This window comes from Condylura cristata, unplaced genomic scaffold (assembly GCF_000260355.1).
Source record: "Condylura cristata isolate star-nosed mole 26May11 unplaced genomic scaffold, ConCri1.0 scaffold00029, whole genome shotgun sequence".
NCBI lineage: Eukaryota > Metazoa > Chordata > Mammalia > Eulipotyphla > Talpidae > Condylura > Condylura cristata.
Genome location: NW_004567130.1, coordinates 5042962 through 5067518, shown reverse-complemented (window position 1 = coordinate 5067518; position 24557 = coordinate 5042962). Strand labels below are relative to the sequence as shown.

Genomic DNA, 24557 nt, shown 5'->3' with positions numbered 1-24557 from the left:
TGTCAGCATCCCACTTCCAGGCCTGTAGCTCTGAGGCCCTATCACAAACTTTGTGCACTGCATCATCATCACCTTTGTGTGTCGCCACTAGCCCACATCAGCTTGTGTGGCCTTGTGCTGTCAGCCCCTGAGGCAGTGCCTGGCACATGGGAGGCACACAAGGTGTGTGAGACACAAGTGGGAAAATGGCAAATATCAGAAACATCAGTGCTGGGAAGGACAGAAGAATGGTAGGCAGGAAAGAATTCATCAAAGAAATGTCTCAAGGTAGGCCTCCAAATCATCTAAAGTTTTGCTTGTTTATGACTTGTTTGAGTTTTCCAAAAGCTTGTTAAAGTGTTTCTTTTTGAAAGCTAGGTGGTGTTTTTTGTGGTCCTCTACTGGAGTCCACACCCACCTCTGCATGACTTTCATGCCCTCATTTGGGTGTGCTTCCTCCTCTGCTCAGCCTTGTAGCCTGTGGTGTTTCCTTCTCCTCAGCCTGTTTTTATCTTACACTCCTCTCTCCACTCTCCCCTGGAGGGAGGTTCACCTGCTGCCTTCTGTTCTGAATTCGGAGACCGGGCTCTCCACACAGGCCCTAGTCCTTTGTTGTTACCGCCAGTTGTCTTTATAGACACGTTTCCTAGGTCAGCAGTAGACCTTTCTTTCTTTTTGATGCCCACTCAAGAAGCTACTCTTTGAGATTCTAAGGTCATTGAGGGCTATTTCTATTCTGTTATTCGTTGACCTCCTCATTGACTACCACAAAAGCTGACAATTATGTTTATTGAATGAATTCCTCACCTTTCTCTGGACTTCTGTTATTTGTTCAGATTGTTCTATTTCTGTTACTTTTAGTTAGTCCTAATTTCTAGTTATTTCATCCTTGGCTTTATTAATGAGCTGTTAGCCATATCTCTTCACCTGTGTGTGACCTGTCCTTTTTCTTAGCCATCCTATTCTTTTTGTTACTTCTGCTCTCCAGTATTTTGTCCAAACAACATTTCATCATGACATAGCAGGACTTAAACATTCTCTGGTTTCTGGAGTGTGTAAAATCTAAATATCTTAAGAACTCGATTAATTCTTACACTGTTACTTCTTTCCAAAATGAATCCTGCAGTGCCCGGGGTATGACCCTTACCAACTCTGAACGTACTTAGTTCTGTCTTCTTACAGTTTGTCTTTTAGGAACCCCTCTCCACCCTTGTCAGCACACACAGGTTTTCAGAGTCAAACCCAAGTTTTATTTTCCTTCCAATTCTCTTGTATTTTGATTCAGATTATCTTTTTTCTACCCTGACTACCGATGACATTGACTATAGATGTATTAGTATTCTTTTGATTGCTAATCTCATGTGACCTGGTCTTTGCGTGTCCTTTTGCTCTGAATCATGGGTACTCTCCATTCATATTAGATTTATCTAATATGTTTGTCAGTATCTGTGTAATACTGCCTATTAACATGTGTGTAATTGAATTAATGTGTAAATTTCATAATGTTATAAAACAATTTCTGTAATGCAGTTTCTTTATTCTTTTGAAGAGTCTTAGGTCATCTGTCAGTGAAGGAATTCGGGCAGTAGATGAAAGAATGTATAAACAAGAGGACATTAGGAAAAAGAAGGTACAGTCAAGTGTCTTAACATGGACGCGCTGTGGCATGTTGGGGTTGAGGTGCTTTCGTGCATGTGACCTGACTTACCCACTTGGGGTCTTTGTCTCTGAAATGGGAGGATTCCTTTTATCTCCAGGGATCTGAAGTGCAGCAGGACCAGTGAGGGGCATGGTCTGAGTTAGAGCCTGGGCTCTTTTTTATTTCAAAACTCTTTTGTATATGTATCTTCCTGCATTGTAGTATCATGTTACCTATTTCAATAAGAATTTAAGCGGTCAAATATTTAAGATTTCTCATTTGTCCCAGAAGAAGAAGTAATAACAGCAGACATAGTGAAGTACTTTACAGTTTAACAGATATATAATCTCTCAGCATACCTATAAAGAGATATTTGTATTTTAGAGATTAGGCAATAAGTGGGGTTTTCTGAAGTAAGCTCTTTCAGTTACATTTCTGCTGTAGGTTTACTCCTTTTAAAAAGTAGCATGTTACAACCATATACCAGAGACATGTTGTGGGGGTGGAGTGGGGAATGGGATCAAAAACGTGGGTGGTGGGGAGGGAAATGCATGGGACTATGGTGGTGGCACACGGGTGATTTGGTGATGGGAAACCCGCAGGGATTACAATCGAGATGGGAAAAAAAAAAAAGTGCAAAATGATGTAAAAATAAACTTTTGTAATAATTAAAAAAAAAAAGTAGCATGTTACGCTCTAATTCTGCCATGTTTATTCCATCTTTTCTCCTCTCCTTAATGCAGTCCTTTGTTTCAATTTTGTTTTCTAGCTTTATAAATACAATGATAGAATGGCAGAGTAAGAGTTAAAATTCAAAACTTCCAGTGCTAGGCTGGCACTCTATTGTCTTCTAAATTTACTTATATTTTCAATCTCAAGGGTGATAAGCCTATTAGAGAACTTCTGTTTAACTATCCTATGGACCTCTTCTAATTTTTTGTCCCAAGGTTTCAGAAATGTGCATTTCTAGAAAAGATTTTAGGTTTCCTGAGAACAGGACTCTTGCCTGTTTTTTGTTCACTCATATCCTCCAGCTCATAACAGGTGCTCAGTAACTATATAATGAATGACTGTATCTTTTTGTTCTTTTAAGGATTAAAGTGTTTGTTCTTCAATCGCTTTAATAATATTTGTAATCTTTAGTGAATTGACCTTTGGCATATCGGTTAAGTGAGTTTAGTAATATTTGTAATCTTTAGTGAATTGACCTTTGGCATATCGGTATAGTGAGAGGATAAATACACTCAGAAACTAAAACATGTAAAGAGAGTCATAAGGAAATAAATGTAGCACCAGTAGAGAGATTCATTTAAGATGGAAAGAAAAAAGGAATGGGAGTGGAGAATATGAGAAAGGATAAGATCAGATCTAGTTTTGTTTTTTTACTTGTAATCTTTCAGTAGTATATTGAAATTTGCTTGATCCATTTCAGTAGTATATTGAAATTTGCTTGATTTTGCTAGTAAGACAAAATTTAATTTGCTTTCTTGGGAATTCAGTGTTATATAGAAATATTCAAAATGCAGAATGTTCTAAATGGCTTTTGGCTTTGTATTTTCCTGCATTTAGAATGGGGAAATAAGATAACTAAGATTAACTTGCATTAACTTTTTTTTTTTAATTTTCATTTTTATAGATGTGTGTATTAAGGCTTATGCAAGTTCTTCAATCTGTTGAGAAAATTGAAAAAATCTTAAATTCTCAGAGTTCTAAAGAAACATCTGCGTTAGAAGTAAGCAGGTAAGAATTTTGTTTTATTAAATATCATGTAAATTAATATATCATGCCCAGACTTGGGGTTTTTTTGCATTGAAACTCATTTCTGCAAAAACAAACAAACAAACAAAAAAAACAAAGACCAAGTCTTTTGAATGTAGCTAAAGAAAAATGGGGTGCATTGGCATGACAAGGTTTCTATATGTTGTTAGAAAATCTTTGTATGCATAAGCCGTGGTTCTAACACATCACCTTAGGGGTGTCATAGGCAGTTTGCTTTCAGTGGAAGTTGTTTTATCCTTGGGATTGCCGTACATATGGACGAGCAAGATTGTTTTTTAGATATGCTAAGTGTGTTAGCTTTGATGTACCTTGAGATTTAAAATACACTAACATGCTATCATTAACAGCACTCTAGGCCACATTTAGCTGGAATTTATAAATAGGAAAGAAAACTTATGAATAAGAAAAAGATGACCATTTCCTTTGTGACACTGTGACTGCCCTATTAGGTTCCTTGTTTGAATTTTAAATCACCCAAGTAGATAGATGAGTGACTGAGGTAGTGAGTTGGTTAGATGATATAAGCATCATGGTCGAGCAGAAAGAACTCAGATTTGGATTACCTGTCCCAGCTAGGGTCAGAATACTTCACCTTTCCATCTTACCTGCCAGTCACTGAGGCACTGTCAGTCAGGATCCAGCAATTACGCCCTCATTTCCGTCTAATAGGGTCTTCTCTCAGTCATATTCATAGCCATAACATTTTTTCAGAAATAGTTATTGGATAATCTGTTGTAAAACCAATTGTACCTGAATTGAATATGCCCGTAGTTCAAAGTCTTGATCATATTATAAAGACAGGTTGGATTTCTTAATTTTAGGAACCAAAATTTTAGATTCAGTATATGCTTTGAGTCAGTATATGCTTTATGTCTCTCGTTATATGGATTAAGAAATGAGAGATCCAAAAGATGTGGTAAATATATACAATGGAATATGACTCAGCAACCAAAAAAGAGAAACACATGTCTTTTGCAGCAACTTGGATGGAGCTGGAAAAGATCATGCTTAGCGAGATAAGCCAGAAAGAGAAAGAAAAATACTTGATGGTTTCACTCATAGCAGGAGTATAATGGACCAGGCGAGAAAATAACAAGAATAATGAACAGTCATATACCAGAGACATTTTGTGGGGGTGGAGTGGGGAATGGGATCAAAAACGGGGGGGTGGGGAGGGAAGTACACGGATTATGGGGATGGCACATGGGTGACTTGGTGATGGGAAACCCACGGAGACTACAATTGAGATGGAAAAAAAAAATGTAAAAATGTAAAATAAGCTGTTAAAAAAAAAAGAAAGAAAGAAATGAGAGATCCAAATAGAAAAGAATTCCTGTCCTAGTTCTCTAGCTTTCAAAATCAAGATGTTTTAGTAATGGTCATTTCCTTTCATCTTTGTTTCTTCTGCCCACTGCGCTTGTATTTTTACCTTTTTCAGTCTCCTACATTTGTGCTGACCAGTGACTTGGAGCCTGAGTGTCTGTCACTGCTCTGCTTGTGTTGCCCTCTGCAGCACTGGCAGTCCCTTCAGCTTGTCCTCTCTCAGCAGCCAGGACACCTGTCTCCCGCTTTGCTTTCCATCTTTGCCCTTTCCTACTCTGATCTTCCGATTGAAATACCCAGTGATTTGATTTCTATAATACTGCTCTTCGCAGTGTTCCATTTTTGTAGTAGGCATTTTTGCTCTGGGGTCACCATCCATCACCTTTTCTTCAATTTGAATCAGCAACTTTGAGCTGTAGGGAAGGTAAAACCAAGGGGCTGCAACTGAAGAGTGTATATTGCAGGCTTGTTAGGCCAGGATACATTTATTAGGTGACTTACAAATAATTAGCCCACAGCAGGTTTTCAGAAAAGAGGACTTAACCTTTTGGGTAGCTCATATTGGGCAGTCACTCTCCCTATAAACTTGTTTGGACTCTCCAGATACAGGACAGACTAGGCTATCGACCATCTCAGTATGATCTTTCCTAGTTCCTCACCGTGTGGTTTAGCTCACTGACCTGTCATCAGATACAGAATGCCTTCAAATAGCCCAGCAGGTGCTTCAAGGTCTTTACATTTTTTTCTTACTTTGTTACTTAACTTCCTTTGAGTGGCATTGATGCTTTATATTATTTATATTGTTTGAGTGGCATTGATGCTTTCTATTTATATGCTTTATATTGTTCATGGGAGGAAATAATACATTTATTACACTTTGTGGCAGGTACACAATGTGTGTCTTCTTGCTGGGACCCAGGGCATAAAGATTTTTTTTTTCAGCTGTTTGGTAAATGTAAACTAATCCTGTGTAAAATGTAAGCTATTTTGACATATTTCATTTATTGCTGCAAGAAGACCAGTTTTACTTTATTGAGGAGATGAAAGTATCGATAATGTCAGAAATGTTAGTGGTAAAAGAAGGGAGAATGAGACTTGTAAAGAAGTAGCAGAGAATAGGGTGTCATAAGTGGTTAAGGCCTGGGTGAGAAAAGGGAGTGAGGTGAAAATGGTGATGAGTAGGAGGACACGGGGGAAGAGGGTAGAAGTGTGGAGACAGTGTACCCACACCACCCTAGCCCAGCTCCCGCTTCTCGTCAGTGCTGTTGCTGAGGCCTGGCAGTGTCATGGCTTAGACTTTAGGACTTGCCCACAGCACTTAGTACATGCTGTGGTAAGGCTCACAGTGAAAGTTGCTGTTAGGAAAGACGCTTGAGCTTTCACCTTGCAACAAGGGGGCCAAGGAGGAACATTCTCTCAAAAAAGTTAACCCGTGTGTGTTTAAAGCATCACCATTGATGATTGTGTGATGTGTTTTCTTGGACATTGAAAAAAAAAAACCTTTGGAATTAATTATCTGTAATTTTCTCTACTAGCCCACTTTTGACTGGCCAAATTTTGGAGCGAATTGCCACAGAATTTAACCAGTTACAGTTTCATGCTGTTCAAAGTAAAGGCATGCCTCTTCTGGACAAAGTCAGACCAGTAAGTGTTATTTTAGATTTTTGCAATTTGTTATTTAGGAATTTGCAGACTGATTTTGATTTAACTTAGCGATGCCCCCTAATCAATGTTGTATACAGGATTTTGAAGCTAGCTTGAGTATTTTCTTTTGGTTTTTGTTTTTGGGGAACTCTGCTTCGTAAGTTTTACACCTTATAGTGTATAAAGACTTGTACAAGCATATTCTCTGAATTATAAGAGTAACTGGTTCTGATTTCATATAAGTTACACAGTATATAGTATAGAAAATGTATCCAAAAACTTCAACTAGACTTGAAATTCATGATGTTTGGTAAACTTTGTAGCTTAAGAAAATCACTTTTACCCCTCTCATCCTGTAATTCTATCTAAAACTTATAAGGAGATTGTGGGGGGGAAAGAGAGATTTATTGTTATTCTCCAGGGAAAATTAAGGTTTAATTTCCATGTATTAGCTTTTGTGGTATTAAGAGATTTGTTTTATATAAGTAAATATATATACATATATATATTCACATATATATATATATATATATAAGAGATTTGTTTTATATAAGTAAATATATATACATATATATATTCACATATATATATATATATATATATATGCCTACATTTTAAAAATTGTGCCAACTGGAACTTCGTCGCTGATCTATTTGTTTGCAGCGTATAGCTGGCATTACAGCCATGTTACAGCAGTCTCTGGAAGGTCTCCTGTTAGAAGGTCTTCAGACTTCTGATGTTGATATTATACGGCACTGCTTGCGGACTTATGCCACAATTGACAAGACACGGGATGCAGAAGCATTAGTTGGCCAAGTACTTGTGAAACCATACGTCGATGAGGTGTGTGCACTTCCACGTTCAGAGAGTGTCTGCTCTGTTTTTGACACCTAAATGGGTGTAAGGGATAAAAGGAAATACAAGAGCTCTCTGTAAAGATTCTCATAGTTACTGCACTGTCAGTTGTAAGGAAGGGTTGGTTGGTCTCTGTTGGTTACAAAGTGCGCATGCTCACCAGTATTTTCTGGTAATCCCATTCACCAGGGATTATCTTAATTTTGTGGGGGTGAGGACCTTGCCTAGGAACAGGGTATGCCAAAATGACTTTGGTTTAGGTTGGATGGCTTGTAAATTACAAAATTGTTAAAATAGTTTGTGCACTTTTGATCTAGTGTGTAGATTAAAATCAGCGATGGCAACATTGTGCTGTGTACTCCTGTAGAGGAGTGGGTGGAGAGCTCTGAACAGGGGCAGTGTGAGAGGGAAGTCGTCATAGAATAAATGATATTTGGCCTAAGTCTTGAACAATATGGAAGAGTCTGTGGCTGGAAATGTGGAGGATAGCAGGGGGAAATAGTCAAAGACAAAGGACTTTTTAGGCAAACTAGCAGAGAAATACCTTAAGTCCAGAACTTGGCTTTTCATTATCTTTCACCTGTTAGTATACAGTTAAAATGTAGGCGGTAGATACAGTTTGCCTTTGAGCAACCGGCATATAGTCGTATCAGATGAAGTCGCCAGTTGCTGATAGTTTCCTCCCTCACAAATGGCTGTTTCATACAGCTCAAGCCAGCAAAATCACAGAGCCCATCCTCAGTGTTTGCAGACTTCCCTCTAGTCAGGGCCTGTGTGAGTCTCCTTTGTGTGCAGTAAATGTGATGCTTGTTACCATGACTTCTGGGTGAAAGGTTACAAAACCGTTTTTTTAAAAAAGGTGAAAACTGAATCCCACTGATAAAAAGTTAAGGATTAACTTCAGTAATCTATCAGCTTCATTTGGATTACTAAGAAATAAATGATGTGTCCACCCCTCTGTCCTGGTGCAGTACATAGCTGTCTCTGGGGGAGGAGGTAGAAAAGACATTATTTATACTATTTATTGGAAAGTAAAAGTAATTACTAATTTATGTACTTATTTGCATTGAATTGAATTTAATATATTATTGAAATGTTTGGATTTTCAGTGGCATATGAAATAAACCATGGCCACATTATTATTTTGTTGAAATATATATGCTTATTTTGTCATTTTTACCTCTTGACTCAGAACCTTACCACAAAGAGTAAAATGTATTTTCTTTCAGCCTTCTTGTCTCAAATCTTTTTTTTTATCTGAGTGATGTAGAAAACACAGGAAAGGTCAAGATAGTATGGAGCTGTGAGCTTTCAAACTCAGAAGGGAAGTAGATAAATGTGCCTGGATTTCAGCTTCAGGCTAATCTCTCACCCAGACTGTCTCCCCCAAGGTCAGGACTGTGCCCTTATCCTATGAGCTAGTTTTGAATGTGTTGTTTTTTTTCTTTACCTTACTGTTTTAAAAAACCTGCCAATTGGGGAGGAAGGTGGGCATGAGGAAATGTATTTTTAAGGTTTTCTTTATTCTTTTCTTTGTAGCATGTGTTCGTACTTACAGAAGCTTTTGTAAAAATGTATATTCCTTTTAAATAGGTGATTATAGAGCAGTTTGTTGAGTCGCATCCAAATGGCCTTCAGATCATGTATGAAAAACTCCTGGAGTTTGTTCCTCACCATTGCCGCCTTCTTCGGGAAGTCACGGGCGGAGCCATCTCAAGGTAGTTAGTTGAAAGCGCTCTGCTTAGAACGAGCGCAGATGGTTGTACCTGTGGTCAAAAGCAAAAATAATGACTAATATATGCTTATTTGTCATTGAACTGAATCTAATCTATACTACAAATATTTGAACTTTCAGTGGCATATTAAACAAACTATAGCCGCATTATTACATCCGTGGATGATTGTACCTGTTAACTAACAGTGCACGACTGAGTGCTGACTGGTGTGAACTGCTGCTTGAGTACTTTCTAGTTTGTTGTTACCACGGTGTTAGGAGGTGGAATCTGTAGCAATAGATGAAGCTAAGGCAGAAGGCAATCTCTCGCCAATTCAGAGCCCATGCTTTTTTCATTTTTACTAATTTGAACTCAAAATTGATTTCCTTGCACTATTCTAATGCTGTAATCTGTCTATAAATACCAGTTCAGTTTAATTCAAGTTTTATACTAATTGTGTTTAAAGTCATCTTTAGCTTTCCCTCCTTCTTGTAATTCTGTGACTACCCAACTTAGTGTCATAAACAGCTGTTACTTTTCACCACTGCTGTGGTCCCAGTCTGTTGGAGACTTTGTCCCTGATCACGGATTATTGGGGGACAGACAGGCAGGGCCTCAAGGTGGGAATGGGCATCCGCGAGCAGAGATTCCTAGAAAAGGGGGAAAAGGGGGAAAAAGGGGAGCAGGCTCGAGGAAGACACGGGAATGGGAGTTGGGTGCAGGTCTTCCTGCTCTGCCTTCAGCAGAGGTTTATTTTACACATTTCAAGCAGGCAGAGGGATGACATTAGCATATGAAATGAGCTGAGATCACAATCACCTTTTTTCTAAGAATAGTCTGGGGTCGCTTTGACCTTTGTTGAGATTATGACATTTTTAAAATCAATCTATTAAGGTTTACAAAGTTTAAGACTAATATTACTATATTTACCACAGTGAAGATTAACCAAAATTAAGTCCCTTAAACATTATCTATTACTTAAAGGCTTTCATTCTCATAGAGACATCCTAGGGGGTAAAGTAAAGTGAGGGCAGGAAGAGGAAATTTCTTGTAAATCAAATTAAGGTAAAGTTCTTTGAAGAAACTTGCTAAAAGGTTTTAAGTGAGTTTCCTTGAGGTCTAGACAGTAGAAAGCATAATTTGCTCTGAATAGGAGACATAGGTGAATTTCCTTATCTAAAGACTAGATAGTAGAATCCTGAAAGACTAGCCAGAAGACTACCAGAAGAATACCTTTGAAGTGCAGCAGGTAGAAAACCTGACTAGCTCTAAAAACAGGCAACCTGGATGAATTTCCACATCTAAAGGCCAGACAATAGGAAATTTGAGTAATTCTTTAGAAGCTGAATAGAAGTCTAGGTAAGATAGTAGAGTGATAAGATTTGGGTTTCCATCCATCCGACAGTGAGAGAGACTTTGCAAAAACAGCCCTTTTGCGTTTATTTATCAGTCAGTAGTCAAGTCACTTGACTTCAGGGGAATTTTTCACCCTGGTGCAGTGCTTGCTTATCAGGGCAGACAGACCTTATGCGGCTGTGGCAATCCAGTTGTAAGCTGAAAGTTGCTCAGAATATTTTGATATTATGATTATACAAAAAAGGGAGGTCATAATACAAGTTAGCAGTGGAAAATCTGATTTTGCAGAGCTTTTCCCGATCTACCTGGAAACTGTTGGACGATAGATGTTGCATAGCTTGTGTCACCAGTCCAGCCCTTGTCACGTTTTGTCTAGAGTGACAGGCTCCTCCCACCACCTGTACGTCTGCCTCCTCTCTCCCCTCTTTAGCCCAGCACTCTGATTTTCACTCTGCCCGGCATTCTGAGATTCAGAGGCTCAGCCTTCTTCCTGAATCTTTAATGGCTTCTCATTGCTTATGTGGGAAAGTCCAGACTTCTTGAAGCTCCCTCTGAGGCACTTTGTTCTCTGGCCTTGGTGGCCCTCCATTGTAGATTTCGCAGCCATGTGTGCGTACAGCTTCTGGTTTCCTTGTTCCCTGCCTTTCCGTTCTCTTTGCCTTTCTGTTGCGCTGTCATTCTAATGACGTCCCAGCTCAGACACCACTTCCTTCAAGAGACCACCTGGTATCCTAGCGTCCAGCGTCTACCTTGTGGGGATGCCAGTAGATGTTTCCCCTTCTGCTGATGGCCGATTTCCATCTTAGCAATGCGCTCACCCGCCGTGCGGCCCACACCTTCACTCCTTTCTGCACAGTATCAGAAGAGAGCAGCTGCCCGATATTTGCAAAGTCACTTAATCCATTTTCAGCATTAGAAAGATAAGGCCCCTCTCCTCATATATAAGCAATATATTTGGTCTTGAATTTATTCACTGACTTTTGAATTACCCTGTTTCCACTGTATGGATACAGATGAAGCCTGGTTTATTTAATAACCATGACTTAGTTGGATTTGAATTTGGGGTAAGAATTTAGTAGAATGATGATGTAATAATTATAAAACAACAAATCGTTTGTTATGACAAAACTGATCTTGGTCCTGAAAGGTCAAGTTCCAAAGCTCTCTGAGTGTGGCAGGTTTCATGTAGAAGCTCCCAGAATTCTACCTTAGTTGGTCCTCTTCATGTTTCAGGCCCCATGGTGATGCTGTTCCCGACCTTCCTTCACCCAGTTTTTCTGTAGTAGGTTTGCTTTATCCTTGACACTAACGTCTCTATTATGTCATAGATATAGGAGACAGACACAGATACGGGTCAGTTTCAAGATGAGGCTAAGATCAGTAAGTGAAATAGAAATCTAGAAACTACTTGACAAGTAGTTTTTAAAAGAAGATTGAAATATGTTTTATGCTGAGGAACTTTACTAAAAGTACCATGGTGGATTTTGGTCTTCATAAAATGGATTATAGTATATTTGGCTGAAATTTTGCTCTTATCTTACAGTGAAAAAGGGAACATTGTTCCTGGATATGATTTTTTGGTGAATTCTGTGTGGCCAGAAATAGTACGAGGATTAGAAGAAAAATTACCTTCACTTTTTAATCCTGGAAATCCGGATGTGTTTCACCAGGTACCTTTTCCTCCATTGTTTTGATTCTTGAAGCGCCTAACCTGAGGCTATAAAATAGTCATATTATCTTATGCACAGCCTTTTTTGTAAAGACAGGTATTTTGAAAATAAACATTGGCGTTACTAAGTGAATGAACAACTGAAATACATTGTTTTATAGAATTTTTAACTTCTGGTACCTTAGGAAGTATTCTAACTTAAAATGTAAAGTATAATTCAGTGAAGATGTAATTTAATAATTGTGTTATTTTTGAACTTTATTTAAAAATATACACTATATTTTCTAACTTTAGAAAAAAGATAAAATCTACCCTCTTGGAGATTGTTTTCCATGAAAAATTAAGTTCGTATCTCTGCTGAATAATTTTGAAATAAAAGTATTGATTGTATTGTATATGTGGTCTATAAGTGTCCTATATAATTTAAAAGGTTAGGAGACTATGCTTACTTTTTATAAAACAAAGTCATGTTATTTAAAAGATTTCATGGTTGAATTATCCAGTGTATATATCCATGTATTTGTTTTCTGCTGTACTGAAATTGGGGCAGTCAGGAGAACAGGAAGCCAGATGGTAGGCTGGGACAGCCTGGGCTTTGAGACAAGAGAGCCACCAGAAAGCCCAAAAGGCTGAACGGCCAAAGCCAAAACCAAGGGCTATAGCAATACAACACCCACACAGTAGGGCCTACGGGCTGGAGCCTAACAAGGGACAGTGCCCGACAGGAGGGCAGTCACTGTCTGTTGGTTCTCATTGGCACTCACAATTGCAAGGGACCTCGAGGAACAACCACCAGGAGGTTTATGTTCCAGATAGCATTAACGAAGAGCTTACTATAGACACAAGCAGCTGGTTATCTAGTGATGGTCACTACTGGTCCTCCACAGGCAGTGTCATAGATACCAAGTGTTAACAGCTCTTTGTGACACAAATAGTTCTTTGAGACACCAGGCTTGGGCCTTTGGTACTCCTTTCAGGCACCGTCAGAGACAGGACCAGAGGCCCTGACAGAGGTCTTCAACCTCTGGAGGTCAGCCCCTGTATATTTCTTTTGTCTTTGAAGGTCAGGACAGAGTCTTCCCTTTTGTTGTTCTTCCTTTGGAGGCCGGAAGCATCTTCCTTCCTTCTTTGGAGGCTGGAACTGTCTGTCTTTCAACTCTCACCAACCCTGGCTTATATTCTCTTTCAGGGTGCCCCACCCACAAATGTGTTTGGACCATTTTTCAATCTTGTGACTGATGGACCATTTAGCACCAATCAGCTCACAGCTCACACCTGATTGGCCCATTCCACAATGCAGGCAGTTGCATAAAAGGGCTCCGAGGAGCAGCTGCCACAGCTGGCTTGTGGGAGCAGCAGGGTGAGAGAACCACTGCTCCTGGGGCTCCCACCGCTGAAGCGGCTGGGTTCTGGTAACAGCACCATTTTTTAAAGGGAGACCCTAGTGTCAACGGTGAGAAATTGAGATTTTGGGGGCCAGATGGGCTGCGTTTCTGCCCCAGTCCTCCTGATCATTCTTGATCAGACTCATGGTGCCTGTTTTCCTTGTGTTCCCTGGTGGGTTTTGATTTTAGATTTTTGGTTTTCTTTATTCATTCTGGTAGTTCTTATCTTTTAATTAATAGTTTATGAAATTTACAATGAGTATAGTAGCTAGTTTATTGAGGTCTTATTTTGTACTTCCTATTTGTCCCACTTTCTTTCCTCATCTTGCTTAGCTTCTTCCCTTCTCTTCCTTACTTGTGGACTTTTCAGGGTATTTTTCATCTTATTTTGTCTCCTCTACTAATTGGAAATTCTGTTCTTTATTTCTGTGTGTCTTATGTAATCTTAGTGGTTACTTAGTCCTAAACAGTCTAGGAAGCAGCACGGTGACACCAGCCACCCGCTCATAGGATATATTCTGGTCGTAGGGTCTGATTTCGACTTTGGTTTGAATCCCCCAAATTGGGTGTCTTAATTACTTCATATGGTCATTATTTTCTGAGAATTATCCCACATATTTATCTTTATTTTGCATACCATTCCTTCTTGGATGCTATACCTTCCTTCTTGGATCATTTCTGAAAGGCAGAACACTTCCTAATAGGATCTGTTGATAATTCATCTTTTATAGTAGAATCTCAGTTTGTGTTTGTCTGAAAATAACTTTATTACTTTCATGTTTGAAAGGTGTTCTACCTTGAAATAGAATTCTCAGCACTGTCTTTTGATTTCCATTATGAAGTCAGCTATCAATGTAGTTTTTTTGGTTTTTTTGCTGTGTAGTTAAAGCCTTTTTATTTCATCTGGTAGGTCTACTTATTATGGTGTTTGGGGTTTGGTTTACTGTATCTGAGGGTTGGTGTCTATTCCTTGTTATGAAAGAGTTTTATCCATTATGGCTTCAGTTTTCCTTTTCCCTATTCTGGTAATTTCTTACTGGAATTCTTGCATAAGTCTCCTCACTTTATGCTTCTTACTCATTTTTTAATCTCTGTGTCTGTCAAATTCTTAACAGTTTCTCAGAACTTGTCTTCTAGTTCACAAAGTGTGGCTTCAGTTGTGTCAAATTTCCTTTCATCCATACATTGAGGTTCCAATTTTAAATATCCTAATTTTCATTTCAAAGTTCTATTTGCTTCCTTTCTGGTCAGTGTGGTAACGTGTAAGGCCAGGGGAGACCTCAAAACAGGGAAGACAAGAACTTTATAAACTCTTGTTCTAGAAATATGTCTGTTCTCCTGACTAATTGACCCATGTCACAGTATGGGACCAGTATGACTGTTTGATATCATAGAGTTTTTTGTGATGGTGGAAGTATAGAATTTTTGAAAAAAGATGCTATAAGCAGAGTGAAATAATAGTCTTAAACATCAGCAATTTAAAAGCCTTTACATTTTGCTTTTCTCTTTAGAAAATCATATTGATCATACAAACATCAGATGTTTCCATTCAGAGATAAAGCTCTGTGATGCTAATTTCTAAACCAATCCTTAATGATGATGTGATAATTTCTAGCAAGTATTTACTAGTTTCTTTCAAGAAATAAGCTGAATAATATTTGAAATTCCATAATCATTGCTCAAAACCACTTGAAAATAGTTTAAAACCTGTAGCTTTTTTCCTGCACCAAAATTCCTGTCTGTGCACAGGCATGAGCATATTTGGGTGAACAGTTTGGTGACCTGGTGACCCAGAGTTGAACCCCTCATAAATAAGAAGTAAGTGGGAAGCCCAGCCGTGTCCGTCCTGGAGCCCCGGCATTTGATAAGACGGCCCATGGACGAGCATTTCCCAGCAGCTGCTCTCTTATTTGCCAGGGTTCTGTTTGCTCTGTTCCTGGCTTTGTCTTTTGGGCCAGTTCTTCTGAGACCACAGAAGAGGAAATGTGGTTTACAAAATGAGAGATGATAATAAATAGTAGTTGCCTGGAAAGGTAGTTCTGTGAGTTAAATCACTTAAAAAAAAAAAAAGATTTGTTTATTCATTCAGAACTGGGGTATAAGCCAGAGGTGCAGGGGCAGTGAGAGGATTCACCAGAGACAGAGTGGGGAGCAGAACAGGCAGATCGGCAAAGTACACTGCTGAGGTGGGTCAGGAGAGGTCTGCTGTGCCATGTGGATCACCTACAGAGTGGGGATCGAACTCGTGTGGAAGTGGTTTTAGCTTCTCAGTGCTGTGCTTTGATCCACTTTGCCACCAGGGAGGGCCCCTAAATCACACTTTTTCTATGGTTCTGTTTCTGTGTTTCAAAGGAAAAATACATCATGACTTTTCTAATAACAGCAGTACAGTTTCAAGCACAGTGTTAAATAAGTACTAGCTGCTCTTAATGGTGGTGGTAGGTTCCCTGATCTCTCATTTTTAAGACACAATAATCACTCATGTGGTTTGATTCTTTCCTTTTCCTCCTTAAATTATTCTACTTCTGTTGGAGAGGCAATGAAAATTTTACTCCAGCATAATCTGCCATCTTTTCCAACTTCAGCTGATGGGCTCAGGGTACCCTGGAATGTGCAAACCGCCATGTGAGGCGCACCGGACTGGTTACCTGGTTTCCTGAGGAGCTTGCCCTTACAACCTTGAGCATGTCACAGAAGCACTTCAGGCATTACATGGACTTTAAGTGGGAAGCTGGGAAGGAAGATTCCTTAAGTTTCCTTCAGCTCTAGAAACTATTACTCTATATGTTAACCACCTTCATCTTCACTATCGTTCCTAGTTTGCTTTCAATGAAAATTCCACCTGTTTGTTCTTATTTTAGAAATATACCATAAGTATGGGTTTTGTAAGAACATTTGAACGGCAATGTGGATCTCAGGCCAGTGTGAAAAGATTACGAGCACATCCTGCCTATCACAGCTTCAATAATAAGTGGAACTTGCCTGTCTACTTCCAAATAAGGTCAGTAATTTATTCACTTCCACCCTTGCAGAATTTGAATACTAGTCAAGGATGTCACCTCCAATCGGCCCCTTCTTTGTGATCATGTTGTGGCCGTTGGGGAAATAAAATTTAATGTAGAAATGCACAAGTGTCATGATTGCCAACGATATGGCTTGTACAACAAAAAGATGTTTTATTACTTGGCAGTTAGAGAGCTCAGAACTCTAGACATGGAATGAGCTGGACTCCAAACCCAGCCTCACTCCTGTTTGTTATTTCCTCATTTGTCATGAACAGAAACTGTCTAGTGCTCTTTCCTTCCATTTTCCCAGTCTTCTCACCTGTCTCAAACAATAGATATGTCCCACATCTGTTGATTCTGCATGTGTTTTCCTTATAGGGATGGGGATACATAGTTTTAAGTATTGTTTGCAGTTGACTCCTCTGTCAAGCTGTGAGAGCCCTAGTTACCGGTTTGGTTTCCCTTGTAGTGCTTGTGACATTCATTCTCTCTATTCTAGAAAACAGCAACATTTTTCTTCTAGATAGCATTACTGTATCACCTATGCCAGTAAATGGTGCTCTGTTCTCCTTGGGGAAGTTCAGGATAAAGCCTTGATATACATTCCATTAGAGAAGTAGGTGATCATACCTGTGCAGATTCTCTCACATGAAGTCATGGTACGTAGCGCCATAGAATAGCATTAAACACGCTAATGTTTTAGTTAGCTCTTTTTTAAAAAAAATCATAGATTTTTTTTTTCTATTTAAGAGGCTGGATATTTTCATTAATTATGATGCAGTTCTTTTCTCCACACTTCTGAGGGAAAATTACAGATAAAAATAAAGGAACCTTGTTTGTAATTGTTTGCCATGATTGAGAATTTATGCAGTCATCTTCGATAATGAAATCCCAGCTATCAGAATGTCAGTAAAGTGATGTTTCACACAAAATTCTGTGTTTGTCCTTAATTATCCAAGGTTACATCATCATGCAATTTGTCTTCCAGTCAGAAATTAAAGGTTTGTCTATATAAATATTTGTGATCTGCATTGGGAATAGTTCCCTAATAATCAAAATAGAGCAAGAAGCCCTTTTGATTCATGAGCAGAATTTAAAACTGAAGTATCATTTCACAACATAAGATTATAGTAGAGGAGCAGCATTTAAATTTTACCTTTTATTTGTAGTCTCTTAAGAGTGTGACTACTGTAGAACTTTAGGTGTTTCACACTGTGACATCACCCACTTCTGTCTTCTGCTGCTGCTAAAGTTCGTCTTTCCAGTCATTTTCTGCAGAAGCCATGACTCCATGCTTAGTAGTCTTGAGCTGCCGCACTACATCCTGGAGCTTCCACAGCTGTTTCCAGCCCCATGCTCCGGGCTCTGCCAGGCAAGGCCCAGGTGACTGTGACATCCTACAGTATCGCCTGAACTGGGACTCCTCTTATTATAGGTTCCCATAGCTGGTTATGAAGCCTTAAACTGGTCAAACACTGCCCGTTCCCAGAAAGACTTTTTCACCTTCACAAAATGTTAGCCTTAAACACTCAAAGGATTTGGTTAACTTTCTTTTGTTCTAAAAATTTATGAACAATTTTAAAATGTTTGTGTTGTGAAGTTTTGAAGTATTTGTTTTTTCACTAAGACAATAAGCTTAATTTATATGGGCCTATTACATTGATTTATGTCAGGTACCAGACTGTTTACTCTGAGGGATGTAAAAAGTCCTGCAAACAGGTGGGGGCAAGCTGTGTTATGATCTGATTCACTCAGGGGCATTGAAGGGAGCCTGATGGCAGTGGGCAGTAATGTTTTTGACATGTTTCTATGGAAATATTACTCTCAGTAAAGGTCTGGGCTCCTGCATCTGACTCTGCCTAAGTGCCAGCCATCTTCAGGGGAGAGGCAGCACCCCCATTCTGGAAACGCGTTGGGATCCCCTTGTTGTTACCCTATTGTGCCTCCAGTCCTTTGCGCTTATTAGAGTGTCGGAAAGTCTTTTTAGGACTTAGCTTCTCACAGAAGAAGGTAAATACAATTGTGACCAGAACAATCTCAGGTAGTGAGTGGATACCTGGGAGCTGGTTTGTTAGCCCCTTAAACACCAAAGCCTGACTTTCAAGGCTTTTCTAATTGTACTCTTTCTAGAATGCCAAATGCTTCCAGTGCATTTATATATATATACGGTGCATATTATATTCAGTACGTGCTGAACATAATGTATTTACTCTGACAGGATGGAGATTCTGTATGGCATTAATGTGCTGCCTATCCCCCCCTCAAGTATGTATCTCGCAAAGGAGAGATGTGTGCTCTGGAGTCCCTAAGACTACAGAGCAGAGAAAGTAACACCCATTACTATTATCATTACTGTTTTTACTTTTTTTTAAAGATTTATTTATGCATATAGAACTGGGGTACAGGCCAGAGGCTCAGTGAGAGGATTCACCAGAGACAGAGTGGGGAGCAGAACAGGCCAACTGACGAAGTACACTGCTGAGGGGAGCAGTGGGCGGGTCAGGAGAGGTCTGCTGTGCCATATGGTCACCTCCGGGGCCAGGGATTAAACTCATGCTGAAGTGGCTTTAGCTTCTTAGTGCTGTGCTTTAACCTGCTGCGCCACCAGGAAGGGCCCTGTTCTGGTTTTTATATGAATACTTTGGTAGAACAGACCGTGCTCTGTGTGGAGAAAAGAGAGACCTTCTCTAAGCCCAAATTTAAAGAATTTAGATGTTTGTCTTTGGGGCCTCCTTTCTTATATATCCCGTGAAGAGTAGAATGATATTCCCTTGATGTGAAATTTATTTTCCAAGTTTCACCAAAGTATCCTCTCACTTTTGCCATTTTCCAAAAAATATAATCTATCACGTCACTCCTAGAAGTGGCTGTTGCTGAACATCGAGTTGGGGAGGCACAACAATGTCAAATGAGAGCGATTTTAATTTTTTGGCTCTTTCCACTTTGTCACAAGTGAAGACATCACCCAGAATCGTGCTATCTGTGGGAGAGGCACCAAGGCCACAGCTTGCTACGTCAATTTCTTGTACTTCATCTGAATGTTTTCTAGAATGTCTTAGATGTACCTGTGATTTTGTGTCCCTGTCTTTACTTACTGCTCAGGAATGCCAGTTTGTCCTTCCCGCCATGTAGCTTCAGGCGTTTCTGCTACGTCCAGATGTGCCACTCACTCTAGAACCACTTTCTCACTCGGGCTCATTGACGCTGCTTGCAGTTTCTCCCTGTGAACACAGCGCTGTGTTGGTGCTCGAGCCCTTTTGCATTGGAGCTTACTTCCTATATTTTGTGTAATTTTCTTAAAGATTTGCTTGTTTGTGCATATAAGAACTCGGGTACAGGCTAGAGGTGCAGGGGGTGAGAGGATTTACCAGAGACAGAGTGGGAAGCAGAACAGGGAGACTGACCGAAATACACTGCAGAGGGGAACAGCTGCAAGACAGGGAAGGCCTGCTGCGCCCTGTGGGTCAGCTCCCTGGCCTGGGATTGAACTCATGCTGCAGTAGCTGTGGACAGCTTCATAGAGCTGAGACCCTTACACCACCAGGGAGGCCCAATTGTGTAGTTTTTGTTTGTTTTTTTTTTAAGATGGAATTCATAGTTTGAGAGTGAGAGCTACATGCGGGTTTGCTCTTCCCACTCTCTCCCTCCGCTCCCCAGCCCCCACCCCAGAGCAGTCTCTCCTCTCTTCATTTTGCTCAGGGTCACTGCTGCTATGCTTGACCTTGAATCCAACACCCTCCTCTCTCATCATACTTTCCTGGGCTCCTCAACTGCACTGGAGAGACTAGCCTTTTGTACACTCCCCCAGGCAGCTGAAGAGCCCTTCCCATGTGGCATACAGGAAGCCGTAGGAAACCAGCCAGCACTGATGGCTCCATTGGGGTCTGAGAGAGTTCACCTCTCACCCGGGCCGCACCCTAGTTGAAGACAAGACTGCTGTTTTATCTGAAGTGCTGTTGCTTTAACTTTTCAGACAGCTTCCTTAAGCTCACTCTCTGAACTACTATAGAAAGCATAAATGTGCTCTCAAAAATCCAGTAAAGTCAATTAGGTAAGTTGATTTTCAGTGTGTCTCAGATTTTATTGCTAGAAAGGTAAATAGTAGGTGATCAGAGTGTGCTGGTACAAAAGGCGGAAAAGTTTATAGATAGGAAACAAAATACTACATGAGCCGCTGGTGTATAAAAATATACAGAAGATAAAGTTTCATTTCACAAAGTCATAAAATTGCGTTCCTATCAGTTACTGAAACAGAAGTCAGTTCCAGGATGATCTGAATGCCAGGTGGGCCTGCTGTCTACTGAGGAGAAAGCAGCTTCCCGGAAGCCGCCATGCAGGTACCTACCTACCCAGTAGCAGGACCGATGGGACCAGCGCCGAGGAGGCTCCGTGGAGGTTCCAGAAGACCAGGCAGCATCCTGCTTGTGCCTTGGATATTTCAGTGGTTTTTCTCTAGCTGCAAACAGTACTCAGAATGTGACTTTCCCATTTCTTAGTTTGGGGACACTTGCTGGTGATAGAGCTGATACAGTGGCTTAGGCAGGCCACTGTCTCATGGCCTTGAAGGGATGACATGATGAGAGCCAGGTAGATTTAAGAGAACAATGTTGTTTTTTTTCGTTGACCCGTCTTTACCTGTTTCACACACATTCCCTCCCGCCCCTTACACAATCTGTTCTCTGTATCTTAAGAGTTTGGGGAGGGACCTCCCTGGTGGCACAATGGGTTAGGACAAAGCAGTGCAAGCTAGCACAGCTGCTTCAGTGCAAGTTTGATGCCTGGCCCCAGAGGTGACCCACATGGCGTGGCAGACCTCCCCTGACCCGCCCGCTGCTCTCCTCAGCAGGGTACTTTATCAGTCTGCTCGTTCTGCCCTCACTCTGTCTCTGGACCTGCACCTCTGGTTTGTACCCCAGTACTGTATGAATGAATGAATGAATGAATGAATGAATGAATAAATAAATAGTTTGGGGAAAATGACTTCTTGATGGAGACTTAATTGCAGTAATCTGTTTAGTTAGAAAAGTTTGCAGTTAATTGTAATACTGATTAGCTGCAAGCAGCAGAGAAAACCTGCCCAAGAGTGACTTAATCAAGATAATTGATTCCTGCTCAGTAACAAAAAGTCTGGGAGGACAAGCATTCTGATGTAGGCGGGGCAGCCCTAAGACTGGACTTAGCAACAAGCCAGTCGAAAAATTTGCTTTTACTTAGGAAGAAAAAAGAGTGGACAGAAAAAGCCATCTAACCATTGTCACACTAATCTGTGCTCTTGTTTTTCTCTCAGATTTAGAGAAATAGCGGGGTCCTTAGAAGCAGCACTTACAGATGTTCTCGAAGACGCTCCAGGTAACTTCCCTAAAGTGACAGGGTGCCCTTATTAAGTTGACTGAGCTCACAAAGGCACCTTAGGCATGTTATCCTGCTGGTATGTTCACCTTTTCCTCTAGTTCATTAATTAATTCAACTAATTTTTTAAAAACTAAAAAATTTTAAAAAGCTTAATTCAGCTTTTTTCACCAGGCAAAAGAAGTCATTAAAAGTGATTAAAAGGATGCTTAACGAATACAGGCAGTTTACCTCATTTTCATAACATGTCAAGGGTGTGCTTACATGAGCAGCCCATTTTAAGCAAACTGACTATGTTCTTTTGGCCTTCCCGGGGTGCCTTGTGATGGGACCTCATGCCCTAGACCTCCAGAGCCCTGGGTTCCTGTCCTGTGATGTGGCAGGTGCCATTGTCAGTAGGCAGACTTCCAGATGTGTTGGCTTCCTTACAGCCACATCGATACAGGTCACGCCTCAGTGCTTGCGAGAGGCTAACGTAATGGCGATTTGTATAGCCGCATGGTCTGTAGGAAATGTAAATGCCTGTTACTGTCTCTGCAACGAAGTCAGACTGAACTAATTTATCCTTGAAGGTAGTATTCATCTGTCTTTGCCAAATTGGCATATGCAGTTGACTTCCTGTATATACGTAGTATATTCAGGTAAGGGTATAGAAGCATAGGCAAACGAAACAGGACCATTTCCTGTTTAAATGTAAAGTTTAATCCCTTTCAGTTGACTGCCACTCCAGCTCATTTGGAATAAAATAACCAACAAATAAATTATTTCTGCCTGTTGTATACATTTAATTTATATAGAAAATCTGGGAGCTGGAACCATCAAATTAGAAATGCATTGCTGGGAAAGTTGTAGTGACGCAGGGAATGGCCGCTTGGTCCCCTTGCCCCTCCCCTGACAGCTGTGTTGACTGCGAAGAGCTGTTCAGAATGCTTTCTTCACTCTTGAATTACACAATGAAAATGCCAGATCTTAGCCTTTGCCTGCCTGTGCTTCCTTAAATGTATGTGTTTTTTCCTCTAGCTGGAAGTTCCTACTGCCTTTTGGCTTCTCATAGAACGTGGAGCTGCCTCCAGCGGTGTTGGGCAGATGAGATGTTCTTGCCACTGCTGGTGCATCGTCTCTGGAGACTCACGCTGCAGATTCTGGCTCGGTACTCTGTGTTTGTCAGTGAGGTGAGCGCTGGCCGGCGGCTCATCCGCAGTCAGGGCAGAGAGAAACGGCACATTGCGCCCTTGCACTAAGATATTTAAAGGCCATCTTGTCATGAGAGGGTGCTTGTGGGAGACTAGGAACTTCAGGGTGTAGCCAACTCTTCTCTGCTTCTGTGTTTCCCTTTTATTCTTCCTGCAAGTGTTGCCTTTAGTGTGTATGTTACTACATATTCCTTCTCGGTCTTATCAGAAAGCACAGACTTACAAGTTCATTTTTCTGCTCAAAACAAGAATCTTTGAAATGTCTCCAAATCAAAACAAAGAGGTTCATTTTCAAAAAATCATTAGAAATAAAAATAGACATATTTTAATAGGATTATTTAGCGGGTTATGAAATATACTCATTGAGATTTAAAAATAGTACAATTAATTTTTCTTTCAACTGAGGTTATCTTTTCCCTTTCCAAGTAGTTGAATATACTGAAAGTCTACCTACGATGATGTATTAGAAATTCTGCACAAAGCCACAGCTGCATCAGTCCACCAGGTTCTGCCTGTTCCTCACCCAGTGCGTCTGTCTCAGAGATGCCCGGCCTCTGTGAGCATCTCAGAGGTGGGCGTCTCAGAGATGCCCGGCCTCTGTGGGCATCTCAGGTGACAGACGTGCACCTGGTTAGGGCAATGTGACGAGTGAAAAGAGGGGTATAAGTTCTGCAGAAGGATAAACGAGGAGGTACCATTATTCACTGAAAAGAATTCAATCTGCGCTCACTGGCTTGGGAGGAGAATGTTGTCTTGCAGTGTTTTAATGGAAAGAGGACTGGCTTTCCATCTGGACAAAATCAAGTCTGGCTTTGCACTCACTTTTTAATATCGTGACTTTAGGGAAATTAGCTCTGTAGTCTTAGATTCTTCATTTGTAAAATAGGAAAAGTGTGCCCATATACACAGTTGTCACAAGGAGTAACAGATTTGTTCACAACAGACTGTTGACTGAAGTACCTGTCAAGCTAGGTGCAAGATCTCTTTCCCTTTTGCCATCTCTCTGCTCAGAGGGGTCTTAACAGCTGACCTATCAAGCCATTCTGAAGACCCCGTGTGATCCAGGACACAGTGGGTTGGTACAACTCTTCAGTTAGGTCGATACCTGCTAAGTTTGCTTTCTGACTATCCAAAAATTAATCCTCTGATGTCTTTATGAAATCGTTTTGCCCTGAATGTTCATTATTCCATTCTTCTTAATGCTAGTATACTTCTTTTTGGTTTTCCCTTGTAATGATATGTTACCAAAAAAGAACGTTTTTGTTTACACTATTTCAAGCACAGTGAAATTTGGATTTTAATTTTTAACCCTTATTAATTATAATTATAAATTCATTAACTAGAGTCAGTAAATTATTTACCTAGTATAGTTAATTTTAAACAACTGTGGTGTTCCAGGAATCATTTTTCCTCTGGTTTATTTTACTCTTTCTATCACCAGAAATTAGACACAGTTAACAAAGGGTAAATGTCAAGGGCTTGTGGCGGGTCCTCATTCCTAGAAAGTCATGGTGTTTTCATTTTGGTGAATTTACTGAGTGCTTATAAAGAGCGTTTTCATGGTGAGTTGACCCACGTACATGGATGCTAATGTATCTTGCTCATGGAAAAGTATTAATAATTGAAATCCTTTTTCAGCTTTTACTCAGGCCCATCACTAATGAAA

The 24557-nt window shown here is 40.2% G+C and overlaps 1 protein-coding gene across 1 annotated transcript in view; it reads left to right on the top strand.

The window, feature by feature from the left end:
• Positions 1-24557, top strand: part of COG2 (component of oligomeric golgi complex 2) — a 39924-nt gene that overhangs the window by 8674 nt on the left and 6693 nt on the right. The window contains exons 4-13 of the mRNA XM_012730827.1: positions 1529-1609; positions 3255-3358; positions 6256-6364; positions 7028-7207; positions 8813-8937; positions 11834-11960; positions 16206-16345; positions 21637-21698; positions 22719-22870; positions 24530-24552. Of these exons, the coding sequence (XP_012586281.1) occupies positions 1529-1609; positions 3255-3358; positions 6256-6364; positions 7028-7207; positions 8813-8937; positions 11834-11960; positions 16206-16345; positions 21637-21698; positions 22719-22870; positions 24530-24552 (1103 nt within the window). The remainder of the gene's footprint in view (positions 1-1528; positions 1610-3254; positions 3359-6255; positions 6365-7027; positions 7208-8812; positions 8938-11833; positions 11961-16205; positions 16346-21636; positions 21699-22718; positions 22871-24529; positions 24553-24557) is intronic.